The following is a 17,097-nucleotide window of genomic DNA, read 5'->3' as shown; positions in this document are numbered from 1 at the left end:
AGCAGATAAGTAATAGATTTCTCTCTCTGGAGTTCTCAATCCAAAATTCCAGGTTGTATGGCCCTGCCTCTCCACCCATCAATCCTAATCATCGAATAGGGCAGCACCTTTCATCAGCACTAAAATATGCAGTAATATGTCCTCTTACCAGCAGCTGGAAAGGCTCCGTATGTATAGTTTAATCAGTCTAATACAGCTAATTAGAATTCAAAGTACATGTATTAATTAAAATTAGCAAACTAGATTAAGTTAATAGGCTTGTCTTGCCTTTACACAGGAAGGCACAGCACTGCAGCTGATTAACGTCTGTTGTATTTAAGGGATTTGCTTTACAAAACATAGTTACATTTTAATTGAAAGTTACTACTAAAATTATCCAAACTCATCCCGGGTATAGTGCCAGAGAGGCAAGCAGGGATGATCCTGGTGCCTTGCATCTAATATAATTACAGTTCCCAGCAAAGAGTCCTCTGAGTTCTTGTGGTCACGCCCACCAAATTGCTCATATTAGTTCCTTCTCAAAATCAATTAGATAAAAAAATGAAATGGTTGTGGGGAACGATTCTCATGTTAACTGGGCTATGACACAAAACCCATCTTCAATAACTGTTCTAAAAATATAATAGCTTTGACATTTAGGATTATTCAGCTTTGTAGCTTTTGTTTGACCTTTGACTTTTGTGTAGTATGGATCAACTAGTCCAACAGCTACAGTGTATGTCTTGTTAAGCAAATCTGTGGCTAATCTACCTGTCTACCTTGCCTGTGGTCATTGCTCTCACATGCTGTGTAGCCAAGTCACAACACATCTTTGTTATGTATATTAAGCACATTCCAGTGGGCTTCGTTGTAGCTGTCAGGGTTCCCTCCCCACTCTGAACTCTAGGGTACAGACATGGGGACCCACAATCATAGAATCATAGAATCATAGAATATCAGGGTTGGAAGGGACCCCAGAAGGTCATCTAGTCCAACCCCCTGCTCAAAGCAGGACCAAGTCCCAGTTAAATCATCCTAGCCAGGGCTTTGTCAAGCCTGACCTTAAAAACCTCTAAGGAAGGAGATTCTACCACCTCCCTAGGTAACGCATTCCAGTGTTTCACCACCCTCTTAGTGAAAAAGTTTTTCCTAATATCCAATCTAAACCTCCCCCATTGCAACTTGAGACCATTACTCCTCGTTCTGTCATCTGCTACCATTGAGAACAGTCTAGAGCCATCCTCTTTGAAACCCCCTTTCAGGTAGTTGAAAGCAGCTATCAAATCCCCCCTCATTCTTCTCTTCTGCAGACTAAACAATCCCAGCTCCCTCAGCCTCTCCTCATAAGTCATGTGCTCTAGACCCCTAATCATTTTTGTTGCCCTTCGCTGTACTCTTTCCAATTTATCCACATCCTTCTTGTAGTGTGGGGCCCAAAACTGGACACAGTACTCCAGATGAGGCCTCACCAGTGTCGAATAGAGGGGAACGATCACGTCCCTCGATCTGCTCGCTATGCCCCTACTTATACATCCCAAAATGCCATTGGCCTTCTTGGCAACAAGGGCACACTGCTGACTCATATCCAGCTTCTCGTCCACTGTCACCCCTAGGTCCTTTTCCGCAGAACTGCTGCCGAGCCATTCGGTCCCTAGTCTGTAGCGGTGCATTGGATTCTTCCATCCTAAGTGCAGGACCCTGCACTTATCCTTATTGAACCTCATTAGATTTCTTTTGGCCCAATCCTCCAATTTGTCTAGGTCCTTCTGTATCCTATCCCTCCCCTCCAGCGTATCTACCACTCCTCCCAGTTTAGTATCATCCGCAAATTTGCTGAGAGTGCAATCCACACCATCCTCCAGATCATTTATGAAGATATTGAACAAAACGGGCCCCAGGACCGACCCCTGGGGCACTCCACTTGACACCGGCTGCCAACTAGACATGGAGCCATTGATCACTACCCGTTGAGCCCGACAATCTAGCCAGCTTTCTACCCACCTTATAGTGCATTCATCCAGCCCATACTTCCTTAACTTGCTGACAAGAATGCTGTGGGAGACCGTGTCAAAAGCTTTGCTAAAGTCAAGAAACAATACATCCACTGCTTTCCCTTCATCCACAGAACCAGTAATCTCATCATAAAAGGCGATTAGATTAGTCAGGCATGACCTTCCCTTGGTGAATCCATGCTGACTGTTCCTGATCACTTTCCTCTCCTCTAAGTGCTTCAGGATTGATTCTTTGAGGACCTGCTCCATGATTTTTCCAGGGACTGAGGTGAGGCTGACCGGCCTGTAGTTCCCAGGATCCTCCTTCTTCCCTTTTTTAAAGATGGGCACTACATTAGCCTTTTTCCAGTCATCCGGGACTTCCCCCGTTCGCCACGAGTTTTCAAAGATAATGGCCAAGGGCTCTGCAATCACAGCCGCCAATTCCCTCAGCACTCTCGGATGCAATTCGTCCGGCCCCATGGACTTGTGCACGTCCAGCTTTTCTAAATAGTCCCTAACCACCTCTATCTCTACAGAGGGCTGGCCATCTCTTCCCCATTTTGTGATGCCCAGCACAGCAGTCTGGGAGCTGACCTTGTTAGTGAAAACAGAGGCAAAAAAAGCATTGAGTACATTAGCTTTTTCCACATCCTCTGTCACTAGCTTGCCTCCCTCATTCAGTAAGGGGCCCACACTTTCCTTGGCTTTCTTCTTGTTGCCAACATACCTGAAGAAACCCTTCTTGTTACTCTTGACATCTCTTGCTAGCTGCAGCTCCAGGTGCGATTTGGCCCTCCTGATATCTTTCCTACATGCCCGAGCAATATTTTTATACTCTTCCCTGGTCATATGTCCAACCTTCCACTTCTTGTAAGCTTCTTTTTTATGTTTAAGATCCGCTAGGATTTCACCATTAAGCCAAGCTGGTCGCCTGCCATATTTACTATTCTTTCGACTCATCGGGATGGTTTGTCCCTGTAACCTCAACAGGGATTCCTTGAAATACAGCCAGCTCTCCTGGACTCCCTTCCCTTTCATGTTAGTCCCCCAGGGGATCCTGGCCATCTGTTCCCTGAGGGAGTCAAAGTCTGCTTTCCTGAAGTCCAGGGTCCGTATCCTGCTGCTTACCTTTCTTCCCTGCGTCAGGATCCTGAACTCAACCAACTCATGGTCACTGCCTCCCAGATTCCCATCCACTTTTGCTTCCCCCACTAATTCTACCCGGTTTGTGAGCAGCAGGTCAAGAAAAGCGCTCCCCCTAGTTGGCTCCCCTAGCACTTGCACCAGGAAATTGTCCCCTACGCTTTCCAAAAACTTCCTGGATTGTCTATGCACCGCTGTATTGCTCTCCCAGCAGATATCAGGAAAATTAAAGTCACCCATGAGAATCAGGGCATGCGATCTAGTAGCTTCCGTGAGTTGCCGGAAGAAAGCCTCATCCACCTCATCCCCCTGGTCCGGTGGTCTATAGCAGACTCCCACCATGACATCACTCTTGTTGCACACACTTCTAAACTTAATCCAGAGACACTCAGGTTTTTCCACAGTTTCGTACCGGAGCTCTGAGCAGTCATACTGCTCCCTTACATACAGTGCTACTCCCCCACCTTTTCTGCCCTGCCTGTCCTTCCTGAACAGTTTATAACCATCCATGACTGTACTCCAGTCATGTGAGTTATCCCACCAAGTCTCTGTTATTCCAATCACGTCATAATTCCTTGACATCACCAGGACCTCCAGTTCTCCCTGCTTGTTTCCAAGGCTTTGTGCATTTGTATATAAGCACTTGAGATAACCTGTTGATCGCCCCTCATTCCCAGTATGAGGCAGGAGCCCTCCCCTCACAGACATTCCTGCCTGTGCTTCCTCCCGGTATCCCGCTTTCCCACTTACCTCAGGGCTTTGGTCTCCTTCCCCCGGTGAACCTAGTTTAAAGCCCTCCTCACTAGGTTAGCCAGCCTGCTGGCAAAGATGTTCTTCCCTCTCTTCGTAAGATGGAGCCCGTCTCTGCCCAGCACTCCTCCTTCATGGAACACCATCCCATGGTCAAAGAATCCAAAGCCTCAAGAAAGACCCCCTACTCTTATTTCTACCAGCTTAGGTTAAAACTTCCCCAAGGCACAAATTCTTTGCCCTTGAAGGGTACACTGCCACCACCAAGTGATTTAACAAAGAATCAGGGAAAGGACCACTTGGAATTCCTATTTCCCCAAAATATCCCCCCAAGCCCTTACACCCCCTTTCCTGGGGAGGCTTGAGAATAATATCCTAACCAATTGGTTACAAAGTGATCACAGACCCAAACCCCTGGGTCTTAGGACAATAGAGAAATCAGTCAGGTTCTTAAAGAAGGATTTTATTTTAAAAAAAGGTAAAAATCACCTCTGTAAAATCAGGATGGAAAATAACTTTTACAGGGTAACAAAAGATTCAAAAACACAGCAGAACTTCCTCTAGGCTTAGTTTCAACGTTACAAAAAACAGGAATAAACCTCCCTTCAGGAAAGGAAAAATTCACAAGCAGAACGAAAGACACACCTTGCCTGGCTTTTACTTACAATTTTTATAATATGAGAGACTTTTAGGATGGTTTATAGGAGAAGGAGTTTTCTGATCTGATGCTTCTCTGCTTCCCGAGAGAACACACAAAACAAAGCCTCCCCCCCACCCCCCGCCAAGATTTGAAAGTATCTTCTTTCCCCATTGGTCTTTTTGGTCAGGTGCGAAACAGGTTATTTGAGCTTCTTAACCCCTTACAGGTAAGGAGGAATTCTAGGCTACCCTTAGCTGTATGGTTATGACACTAGCACTCATGGAAATGGTGGAGGTAAGGTCATTACAGTAAAGTAAGTGGATGAGCTGTAATAAATGATGAGGAGTCATGCTTATGAGAGCTGTACTCAGCAAAAACTACATGGAGAGATAGAGGGATTTCGTGTTATGTTGTTTGAGGCATATAGGAACAGCTGGCAATGTAGTGAGCACTGTACCTGGTTACCTTCACATGTGTGTGTTCTAATTAGAGCTATGAAGGTGAATGGAACCGCCTGGGTGGCTCATCTCTCTGCCTGAAGAGCCAAGATAGCAATGCAAATGTGAAGAATAAGAAGAAACTCAGCTTGAACGGGTCTGCCCAGGAAGGCTCATGTAAGAGAACTGTGTGTGTGTCTGGATGCACATGTGTGTTCTTGATTTGAGTTCTTTGGGCCATGTGTTTATACTGGTGAAGACCAAAGTGGGGCAGAAAGGTAAATTCTTCTGGACATCCTGCAGCTGTACCCCCTGGGGCAGTAATCCTATGGGATCTCATAAACTCAGAAGAATCAGGCTGGATCGGTGCTTGGATCTGTTTGTGTATTGCTATTTCTATAATGGTCTTCATCATAGCAACTGAATAATCCTACACGGTAAAAGGCACTTCCTATACTTCCAGACTTCTTCTTTCCCTCCCGCCTAAATCTAGGTTATGTAGCGCTAGAGCCCGGGGATTGAGTCCTTCATCTCCCATGAAAACAAATTCTACACGCAACGTGTTTTTTGTGACATGAGCACATAACTAGGTAGATTCTCCAAGAACATCTCTTCTCAACCATCCAGAGGTGAAACCTGCACGGGGCACTTCTAACGCAAACCCAGAGCTCCTTCAGAAGCAGTATGACTGGTTCGCAGGGGGTGCTCTTTTCGTCAAGTCTGTGTTGACTCAACACTTTCTCATGGTGTTGCTGAAGGTGCTGTCTTTTGCATGAGACTCTTGGTGGGTATTAAAAATTCCATGACTCTCTTGTAAGAGTTGGGGTGTTAACACTGATATCCTGGACAAATTCCAGCTCATGCAACTGCATTCTGACTCCTTAAAATCCCCTCTGCATTTTAATTTGGAAAAGGGTTCTCATTTCCCCTTTCCTAATCTGCAGTGTAATATTACTGTCAGCTGCTAAATAGGTGCTGTGTTTCATGTGTGCATTCGGTTGTGGGCAAAGTGATCCCTGCGTATATTGTTTCTTTTATTTGTTAAGCACTAATTGTGTGATTGGCTTTGTGCAAAACTCAGAAGAAGATTTCATTCCAGGCACATGGAGCCTCCTTCCAGCCAATGTCACCTTGATATCTAAATATAATGCCCTGATCTTGGATGGGTGACCAGGGCACGGGAAACCTTGCATATTCCACTTAGCACCTACTGGTGCAGGGACCAGTGGCCTCAATACCCCTGAGTGCTAGGATAATACAAGGATGAAGGAAAACCCAGGCAGGCACTGGCCCTCCTGGGGTATAATAGCAGGCATGTCTAGATGCATATGGTTTTGAGAAGGGCAACACCTCCACTAGACTGCAGCCAATCGTCTAAACTCACAGGATTTGAGACAGGCAGCTAGCCCCTTAGATGAACAGGGCTTTTTGGGAAGACAGCCACCTCCCAGACACACAGAATCATGCACCAGTTCCCTTCTCCACCCTCACCTTCCAGACACCCAGGATTTGAGAGGGAAAGGCAGCTCTCTGGGAGGGACAGGGTTGGTGGAAGAAGTTGTACAAGGCATATATAGTTTGTGCACTGCATCCATTCAAGTATGCAAAGCTCTTTGAGATCCTTTGCCATGAAAGGGGCTATATGTATGTAAGATGTGTTATCACCAAGTAACAACCTATTCTGTATGGATTAGAGGATCAATTTCCAGTGAAGACTTTTACTTGCTGCTTGTATCAGATGCTCTTTCCAGCTCTCTCTCTCTCTCTCTCTCTTCTGAGGCCTCATGTCCTATGTGTCACATTAGATCTAAATTAAACTCTGTGGGCCCCGAAATTCTGTGGCACTGTTTACCACCCGATACTCTTATCCCATTCAAGACCCCTCTCTGCACGGCACAGACAGTACAGTATGAATGGCAGTGTTTAGTTAATTTGATTTTAAATTCATTTATTTTAATCTACCCCCAGATTTTCAGTGTGCTGCAGATTTTGCTCCTGCAATGCATAGCTGCATTGCAGAAGCTGGCAGGCTGGTGATTTCGTAGAATCATAGAATATTAGGGTTGGAAGAGACCTCAGGGGTCATCTAGTCCAATCCCCTGCTCAAAGCAGGACCAACACCAACTAAATCATCCCAGCCAAGGCTTTGTCAAGCCAGGCCTTAAAAATCTCTAAGAAAGGAGATTCCACCACCTCCCTAGGTAACCCATTCCAGTGCTTCACCACCCTCCTAGTGAAATAGTGTTTCCTAATATCCATCCTAGACTTCCCTCACTGTAACTTGAGACTATTGCTTCTTGTTCTGTCATCTGCCACCACTGAGAGCAGCCAAGCTTCATCCTCTTTGGAACCTCCTTCAGGTAGTTGAAGGCTGCTATCAAATCTCCCCTCACTCTTCTCTTCTGCAGACTAAATAAACCCAGTTCCCTCAGCCTCTCCTCATAAATCATATTCCCCAGCCCCTTAATCATTTCCGTTGCCTTCCGCTGGACTCTCTCCAATTTGTCCACATCCTTTCTGTAGTGGAGGGCCCAAAACTGGACGCAATTCTCCGGGTGTGGCCTCACCAGTGCCAAATAGAGGGGAATAATCACTTCCCTCGATCTGCTGGCAATGCTCCTACAAATGCAGCCCAATATGCCTTTCGCCTCCTTGGCAACAAGGGCACACCGCTGACTCATATCCAGCTTCTTGTCCACTGTAATCCCCAGATACTTTTCTGCAGAACCGCTGCTTAGCCAGTTGGTCCCCAGCCTGTAGTGGTGCAGGGGATTCTTTCATCCTAAGTGCAGGACTCTGCATTTGTCCTTGTTGAACCATATTTCTTTTGGCCCAATCCTCCAATTTGTCTAGGGCACTATACCTACCCTCCAGCGTATCTACGTCTCTACCTCCAGCGTATCTACCTCTCTACCTTTAAAGGCTCTCTTCCCAATGACAAAGGCTAGAGACTTAATTTTTTAAGAAAGTGAAAGCATTGATTATGGAGCATAATTGTAAACCAGCTGCTTTTAAAATGGGATATTTGGGGGGGGGCATTTATGCACCTTCATAATCTCAGTATGCATGGGCCCTGACAGTATTTTGCTCTGTGTTTATAAAGCACCTGGTCACTGTGGCATCTGTACAAACATGCAGCATCTAACAGCTAAAAAAGCCACGGCTAGTGTTATTGGTTCTCTTGCTTTTTCCATTTTCAGGCTTAGGTTTTGAATCTGATTTTTTGTTGCCCAACCCACCCTGTAACCTACTTGTCTTGGTGCCACTCAAATCTTCCTCTTGTTCTTCACTCATTTCAGTATGAGTGGATCCAGTGTTGTGCTTGTGAAGGAAGTGTACTCACCACCTGTAGCACTCCCTTGTATCTGGGTGCACTGCGGCAAGGATCCTCGTCTCCAGTGCCTCCTGCTGGCTATCTGCCTCTTGCCAGGTCTTCAGTGCCTCAGCTCTCTAGCCAAGTCACAGGAAGTTCTGTCATATCACTGTCATACCACTGTCAGCTGGGAGCTAGTTGGTAGGCCTTAAAGGGCCAGCCTGCCTGTGACAGTGCTGCAATGAGAAATAAGTGAGGTCGTTCTGTAATTTGCACCTTCCCTCTGATACTGCTTCCTCAGCGGAGGAATGAATAACTGCCTTGCATCCATCATCTGGGCATTCCATGTAACTTCACATGTAAAATCTCAATGTCTTCCATTCGGCACCATCGCTAATGGAACTGTAATGGTTTCCACGTTCTTTTGCAGGTATAGCAACTTTTAGGCCTCCAGTACTTTCAATACCTGGAGAAGTACCACAGTCCCAATAAACGAGAGAGGTTGTCCCATGCCCCAGAGGAACAAACAAAGACGTTATTTTGTAGTGGTCAGGGCACAGGATTGCGACCCAGAACGTCTCTGCTTAACTCATTGGATACCCTTGGGCAGGTCACTGAGGCCAGATTCTTAAAGGTTTTTAAGCATATGCTGTGCTCAGTGTTACAACACCTAACTGATTTAGGAGCTTAAATCTCATTTTCAAAAAAGATATAGGCACTTAAGAGACAAAATCCCATGAACAGTCAATGGGATTTAGGCTCCTGGGTGCCTAAATCACTTGTAAAAAAGGAAACGTAGGCTCTTATATCAGTTTGGCATTGCAACGCTGAGCACAGCAGTGCTTAAGTACCTTTAAAAATCTGGGCCTTAACAACTCTCAGCTTATCCGTATGTAAAATGGGGGGTGATAATACTTTCCTAGCTCACGTGTACTGTCAGATTTAATGCTTGTAAAGTGCTTTGAGTTCTTTGAATGGAGCATGCTATTTAAGTTGTATATAATATTAGCAGTAATTGTATGAAGAAAGCCATTTTAACCTACCACAGGATGACAGAATGAAATGATCTTCCAGTGGAAGAACTCTCGAAAAGGAATTCGGAATACTCTTTAATTAAGGTGGGAGGCTACAGTTTGACATCTCTTGTGGTGTGTGTCAAATTTATATAACCCACATTGTGATCTTTTCGATGAAGAGGCGCCATCATTGCATTGCTTAAACAATTGTACTACAGTGAATTCATTGCACGCTCATTACACTGATGTGCATGATTAGGCATAATTGGTACTGTATAGTGTAGAATAATTCTTGCCTAATGTTTAATTCACTTCTGTGCTGTTACAGTCAATTTCAGAAGCCTGAAATTGGGGTTGTATGAAACTCATTAGTTTCAGCTCACAGAGGAAAGAGCAGATTTAATTTGCATGAAGTCATCCCCCTGTGTAAGTTTCAAGTTCAAACCTAAAGCAAAAACTTGATCAACACCACTGTGATAGAATCATAGAAATGTAGGGCTGGAAGGGACCTCCAAAAGTCATCCAGTCCCACCCCCTGTATTGTAGCAGGACCAAGAAACTTAGACCATCCTTGAGAGGGGTTTGTCCAACCCGTTTTTAAAAACCTCCAATGATGGGGATTCCACAGCTTTCCTTGGAAGCCTGTTCCAGGGCTTAACTACCCTTTATGGTTAGAAAGCTTTTCCTAATATCTAACCTAAATCTCTCTTGCTACAGATTAAGCCCGTTACTTCTTGTCCTACCTTCAGTGGATGGGGAGAACAATTGATCATGGTCCTCTTTATAGAAGCCCTTCGCATATTTGAAGACTGTTCTCAGGTCCCCTCTCAGTCTTCTTTTTTCAAGACAAAACATGCCTAATTTTTTCAAAACTTTCCTTATAGGTCAGGATTTCTAAAACTTTTATCATTTTTGTTGCTCTCCATGGGACTATCTCCAATTTGTCCACAATTTCCTGAGGCGTGGCACCCAGAACTGGACACAATACTCCAGCTGAGGCCTCACCAGTGCCGAATAGAGTGGGACTATTACCTCCTGTGTCTTACATACAGCACTCCTGTTAATACACCTCGGAATGATAGTAGCCTTTTTTCTGCATTGTTGATTCATATTCAATATGTGATTCACTCTAACCCCCAGATCCTTTTCAGCAGTACAACCACCTAGTCAGTTTTTCCCTATTTCATAGTTGTGTATTTGATTTTTCCTTCCTAAATGAAGTACATTGCACTAGTCTTTATTGGATGTAATCTTGTTGAATTCAGACGAATTCTCCAATTTGTCAAGGTCATGTTGAATTCTAATCCTGTCCTCCAAAGTGCTTTAATCCCTCCCATCTTGATATCACCTGCAAATTTTATAAACTTACTCTCTACTCGATTATCCAAATCATTAATGAAAATATGGAAACTTTAAATCAGTCCAGGATCACTTGAACCTTGGCCAAGTGTTACTCAAAAGATTTGTGAGCCTTGCCCCCTGGGCTTCAGTGGGTCACAACTGAGGATGCCAACTTCAGGACAAACTGCTGAGAAACAGGGGAAACACAACCTAAACAACTGGTGGTGGTTATTCCATAAAATATACCAAATCAGCAACAAAAATAAACTTCTGTTTCACTGCACTGGCTACCAAGAAGTCATAAAAGCAGTTTCCTTGGGCATTTCAGTTCTTATGTCATCACCAAAACCACTGGATTTAAAGATGAGTGGTTCTTTACAACCAGTCTCATCAAATAAAAGGTTCTTCTGATCCCAAAGGACCAGCCACACACCCAAATCAATATATAACTTAGATATTACCCAAAAATCATGCTGATGCCAATCCTTTAGTATCTAAAATCTAAAGGTTTAATCATAAAAAGAAAGAAAGAAAGGCGAGAGTTAAAACTAGTTAAAGGAATCAAATACATACAACAATTGCAAAGTTCTTGGTTCAAGCTTGTAGCAGTGATGGAATAAATTGCTGGCTTGTTAAGTCTCTGGTTGCTTTCAAATCACTGGAAGGACCTCAGACCCTTGGTTAGAATGCTTCCTTTATTATAAGTCCATAGTCCGGAGGTTTGAGCAAGACAGAGACAAAATGGAGCTATTTCCAGGGCCTTTTGTAGCTTTTGCCATGTGGAGGGAATCCCATTGTTCTCACTGTGGAAAATTACAGCAACAAGATGGAGTCTGGAGTCACATGGGCAAGTTATATGTCCATGCATTTTGCTTATCACAGCAGGAAATTCAATTAAGTGTAGATGGGCATCTCCCATGGTCCATTGTCAGCTAACTGTTCTTTTGATGGGCCACTCAATTTGAATAGTTCCTACAAGATGTGCTGGCTAGCTACCTTGTGAGCATTACCCCAGGGGCAAACATTTGAAATCCAGATATTGAGCCAATACTTATAACTTCAAAGACAAAAACAATACATGCATACAGATAGCATAATCATAACCAGAAAATCATAACCTATTCATAGACATCTTACATGCCACATTTTGTACAAGATTTGTTGCAAAAATATAACAGTGGTTGCAACAATGATCTATATGGTCATATTTTAGTCAGCTCCCCCCCCAAAAAAAAAACAATCTGTTGATTAACCTCGGCCAAGTTTGGAGTTTGTGCTGAGGTACATTTCACGAGTTTTGAACATGTTTTGTTGTGAACATGTACAGCTTGGTGTGACATGTTCTGAGAAGTCATAGGTGTATTCATCATCTTTCTCTTCATCGTCCAATACCCAAATGGGCTCTTGGAAACCACTTGAAAAGCAGCCTGTCACTGGAGAAACAGCTCTTCCTTACTAACAGTTGAGCTGAAATGTTTCAAAACAACCGTAAAACTACCTAGGGAAGCTCCGAAGCTATGGTCTGAAGGGTTTTTCCCCAAATATATATTATATAATGTATAAATATTATTCAGTGTCTAATCTTTAATATGAGAACGTTCATAGTTTTCCTTGATTATATAAAGGGACATTGGAGCTCTGAAAGTGCCCCATGTATCAAAGTGATCCTTGAATAAAGAACAACGAGGAACTACTGTGGTACTGGGGATGTTCAGTCAACGATTCTGTTTGGCTTGGTGCTAACAGAGTTTTATGTGCCTTTGTTATCCTATGAGTGTGTTAACTCTTTGGTCTGCTGGCCTATTTATGATGTAGGGCCTGAGACTCGTTGACACTAAGGTCCCTTAATGTAAATCAAAACCAGGCCCTTAGTCTACACAGGAAAATTTTGCACTGAAATGCACCCTATGTAATTTTATGAAAATGAATGGGGTTGCATGGGAGGTAAGTGAAGGCTGAATTTGGCCCTGTGTGTGTGTATATGGGAAAATTTCCCAGCACACATTCATAGCCCAATCCTGCAAGGTGATGTGCATCTCACAGATTGAGATTACTCAACACCTCTCAGGAGGCACTCCGCACCTTTTAGGATTAGACTACTGGCACTTGAGATGTTGGTACCCTTGCATCTCTGTACACATTTTCTGATTAATGGAACTTTGTCCTTTGCAGTGATTCCATATCACCTCATCATCACTACCGGCACAGAATATGATTCAAGCACTGAGAGCCGAGTTTACATCATCATTATGGGTCCTCAGAAAGTGCAGACAGGCAGACTGTGGCTGGATCTCCCAAAAAAAAAGAAAGAGTTTGCTGATGGCTCCATGGAGAAGTTCTCTGTTATGGGATTAGATGTTGGGGAGATCAAAAAATTGGAGGTACTGTGTGAACAAAGAGTGGTCATTGGAGGCTTGCATGAAGCATGTTTCACCTATCTTCAATATAGTTTAGAAAAGGGCAAAAGAGGACATGTTTGGATCCAGAATAGAAACTGGGGTTCTCTCAAGTTGTTCTCTCACAAGATTTCAACTACACCCAAAGCAGACTCAACAAATAAGTCCCTTCTGGTTTGGGATCGGACTTAGAACCAAGTCTTTAGAGGGCAGGTTCAAAATCTGCAAAATTTAAATGGCTTTGCAATTGATGTCCCAGTTTTGTCCCATCTCTAATAAAATGACAGTTGCTCTTCCATAAGATGGTTGTTTGAACATCTTCAATGTAAATTGTTTTTTTATCTGGTACAGTTATAATTTATCCACAGGTGCAGTAAAAATAGGCCCAGGGATTTCCCTACACTTCCCCCCATGGGGTGTTTACCCCCCCCCCCCCGAATTTTCCCAACACCCTCCCCAGTTTTGTGAACTAGTTACATGCAGTGTTGCCAATTTAGTGATTTGTTTGGAAATGTGAATTGAAATTGAAACATTAATACACACTTCAAAAGGATATGCAGTGTATGATAAAATACATGTATCTGAAAAAGTATATTAGATTTGAAAAGTATGAACATAGACTAGCTTCCTTGTACAGCTGTTTATGACCATGTCAGTGCATTCATTTCAGTGATGTTGGCCAACCTAATAATTTCAAATTATGATTTGTAAGCAAAGTCTAAATGAGCTCTCCCTGACAGCCAGGGATAAACTGGGGTTTGGGGGGGAAGGCTTCAGGACCAGATTGTATTTACATTCACACTTAATCTACCTAGGTATCCAGCAAACAGAGCTGTGTTGCCCAAGTGAGAGATTTTGGCTGGGGTTCGGTTACAAATCACTTGAATGTGAGGGGTAAAGAAATGTTGTTATTCTTATTGTATGAGTAAAGGGCAGTAGAACTGTACTTAGCCTGTGCTGATTTAGGGCATCAAGAGAGAGGGTGGGGACAGGTGTTTTGCTTGATGGTCTGCCTGAGTCACAAGTACTATTAGACCTGCCCCCTCCACTGTTTAAAGAAAGAGCTGATTAGGCTCCATAGATAGTTTTTGTTTTGTTAAGTGATCACTACTGCTGAAATCACTGATAATCAGGTCTAAATGCTTAGCCCTGCTGTGGGACAGTGTTTCTGTAGAAGAGATGGCCCAGTCTGCACTAGCAGTGAGGTTCCCCCACTGAGAACTCAGCTAAAATCACTGAGACCTGGGTGGAATCTCAAGAGACCAACTTACAGAGGTCACAGTGGCAGGTGGCAGCAGAAGATGATGGTGCAGGGCCATTGGCAACAGAGCGATGGAGTGAACAGTGGCACAATGAACAACCGTGGCCAGAACAGTGAGCAGCTGGAGGAACGAGAAAGGTGCTTTCTTGCCCCCCACCTGGGAGGTGAACTCATGTGAAAGCAGCTCTGAACTCTGAGTCTCCACTGACCGAGGACAACACCGGTGAGTGTTAATGAGGCTGTTACACAACATAGTTCATGTGAACAAACATAGCCATGGCCTCATACTTTCTATTTAAGCAAGAGATACCACACACTACAGACTGGAGGCCAATGTTAAGTGCATTGTCACTTGTTCATCCTGAAGTTGAATACTGGTTCCAAACAAGACCAGCAAATGCTCACTATCTTTCTGCAAGAAACTCAGATGACTGGCTAGAGGCATGTGGTGCAACAGTGAAAGACTCCACAGTTGAAAAAGTGAAGAACTCTCCCACGACATTCAAAAAATTTGCATATATGTCTTATGAATGCACCAATGCAAATGATCATCAAGTACTAAGTCATTGTGTACGTTATCTTGATGTCAGTGTAGGCCAGTAGATGCATTTCTAGATGTTCAAGTTATGGAAGACAGATTGGCTGATCTCTGACAACCCACATCTTAGAATAGTTAAATGCTTGTCAATGGGACCCCGAACAGATGGCTGCTTATGCATTTGATGGAGCTGCAAACTTCTCTGGAAGACATGGTAGAGCACAAGCTTTGCTCAGAGAGAAGTGTAACCCTAGTCTCTCCTATACACACTGCAGAGGCCATCTACTCCAACTAGCGCTAGTACGAGCTGCAGACTCTTCAAAAGACATTTAAAAAGCTATAAATTTAATGTCTTCATTATATTTTATTTTCTGCAAGAGTCCAAAAAGACTGAATATCTTGGAAAATATAGAAGATACACTGGGACTGAAGTTCAAATTAGTCCAACCTGGGAAAACCCTCTGGGTTTCTCATGAGCGATTATTGGCTGTTGTCTTAAAATTACTCCAGCCATTATTACTGGCTTTGGAAAGTATCTACCAAGATGGGATGGATCTAAGTAGTGAGGCTGGTGGATTACTTTTGCTACTACGTTCAGAGAAGATTTTTGCCATTCTCTCCCTTGTAAGTCTACTGTTGAAACCACTTGGGTCATTAAACAATGCCTTCCAGGCATCTGCTACAACAGTAGTAGAACTTTGTCCAGCAATAGAAGGCACGTTTGGATCAATCAGAGAGCTATCCATTGAAAAAGTACTGGAAGTAGAAGGTACATTTGGATCAATCAGAGAGCTGTCCATTGAAAAAGACTTCAGTCCAGAAGTTGACTTATGAAGGCATTTATATTGAATCATTAAGTGAAGAGGACAAGAAGTGTTTGTTAAGACAACTGAAAAAGTACACAGACTTGATTCTTAAAAATCTACAACAGCGACTTCTAGATTCTACTCAACCTCTACATAACTTTTACAAATCCCTGTCTTATAAAACTCCCACAGTTGAGTGGAGTGAGGCACTACCAGCAATGAGGCTGCCATGTGCTCAGGACAGAATAGAGAATTTGAACACAGAGTGGACTATCATATCTATCATATGATGAATGAATGAAGATTTGACTTCAACTTCTTTTTTTATCATCACTAGTGGCTCGACCCGATCTTTATGCTATGTTTCCTGGGCTGAAAGAAGTAGGAATTCATCTTTTGCTCCTCCCAGTCACAACAGCTAGAGTTGAGTGTTCTTTTTCATCATTGAATAGAATTTTTTGTTTTGAAAGAAGTTGCCTTCTGCCTGATCATCTGAATGAACTAATGAGCATATCAGTTGAAGGAATGGAAGTACCGGACATATGAGAAGCCACCAAAGATGAATGCATTGCATTCAAGAAGTTCATTAACAGAGATGTGCAAAATTATAACAAGAAACCAAGAAGAATGTAGATGAAGTGCTTCATAGAAGGCTTGAGTAGCCAACTTTAATTTGTGTGATGATTTTAAAATCTAATCAAATGGTCATGAAACATTTTTCAGTTTTTACTATGGTGCCATACAGCTCACCTTCACCCTCACAGTCTCACCCCTCAGCGGCCCTGACCCGCCGCCCCCTGTGTAAATTTGAACACACACACCCCCTAATTTCAATTCCTGGGGAAAACACTGCTCCTATTCTCTATTCACCTTTTCCCTTGTTGATTTTTGCAGTGCTTCCAGCTGGGTTTCATAAGCTGCCTCCAATGAGAAAAGCATCTTGTATAATTTTCTAGCTAAACATGGAAATTGTTTTCACAGCTTGGAGGGCCTCACAAAAGAGAATTAATCATGGCTCATAAGCAATGTGCACAGATCAGAGCTCCTAGAAAAGGAACCTTTCTTTTTTTATTGTTGTTATTGCTCAGGGAGACAGAATTTACATAAACTCCCCATCACTGAGTTTAAATGTAGTATGAATCTTCAAAATATGAATAATTCTTGCTCCACATGGCAGCTACCACCTCCTGAAAGTCAACCCAAGTCCCACAAGTACTGCAGTCTTTCTGCAAGCCAAAGCCCACCAGGACTGAAGATATCAATAGGCAGTCCATTTCAGGTCATGCCCAGCTGTTGCTGTTAATTTTCCAGATGTGCTGAAAAGCCTTTTTTAATTTTTTTGTCCAGTGAGAGAGAGAGGAATGAAATATACAAAGAGAGAGGACTCCTAAACAAATTGAAAATCTCTTGAACTTGCATGCCCTGTTGCAGCAGGTAATGGTAAAGTGTAATGCTTCCACTAACTTCCATTCAAGCAATGCAT

General features: G+C 43.3%; 1 protein-coding gene across 2 annotated transcripts in view; it reads left to right on the top strand.

Moving 5' to 3' along the window:
- LOXHD1 (lipoxygenase homology PLAT domains 1) overlaps positions 1-17,097 on the top strand; it is a 299,746-nt gene that overhangs the window by 221,186 nt on the left and 61,463 nt on the right. For both annotated transcript variants that reach the window (XM_043514533.1, XM_043514532.1), the window contains 2 exons: positions 4,997-5,120; positions 12,786-12,994. In XM_043514533.1, the coding sequence (XP_043370468.1) occupies positions 4,997-5,120; positions 12,786-12,994 (333 nt within the window). The remainder of the gene's footprint in view (positions 1-4,996; positions 5,121-12,785; positions 12,995-17,097) is intronic.

Source organism: Dermochelys coriacea, chromosome 5 (assembly GCF_009764565.3).
Source record: "Dermochelys coriacea isolate rDerCor1 chromosome 5, rDerCor1.pri.v4, whole genome shotgun sequence".
Taxonomy (NCBI): domain Eukaryota; kingdom Metazoa; phylum Chordata; order Testudines; family Dermochelyidae; genus Dermochelys; species Dermochelys coriacea.
The sequence above is the reverse complement of the archived record's forward strand: the minus strand, read 5'-3'. Positions and strand labels throughout refer to the sequence as shown.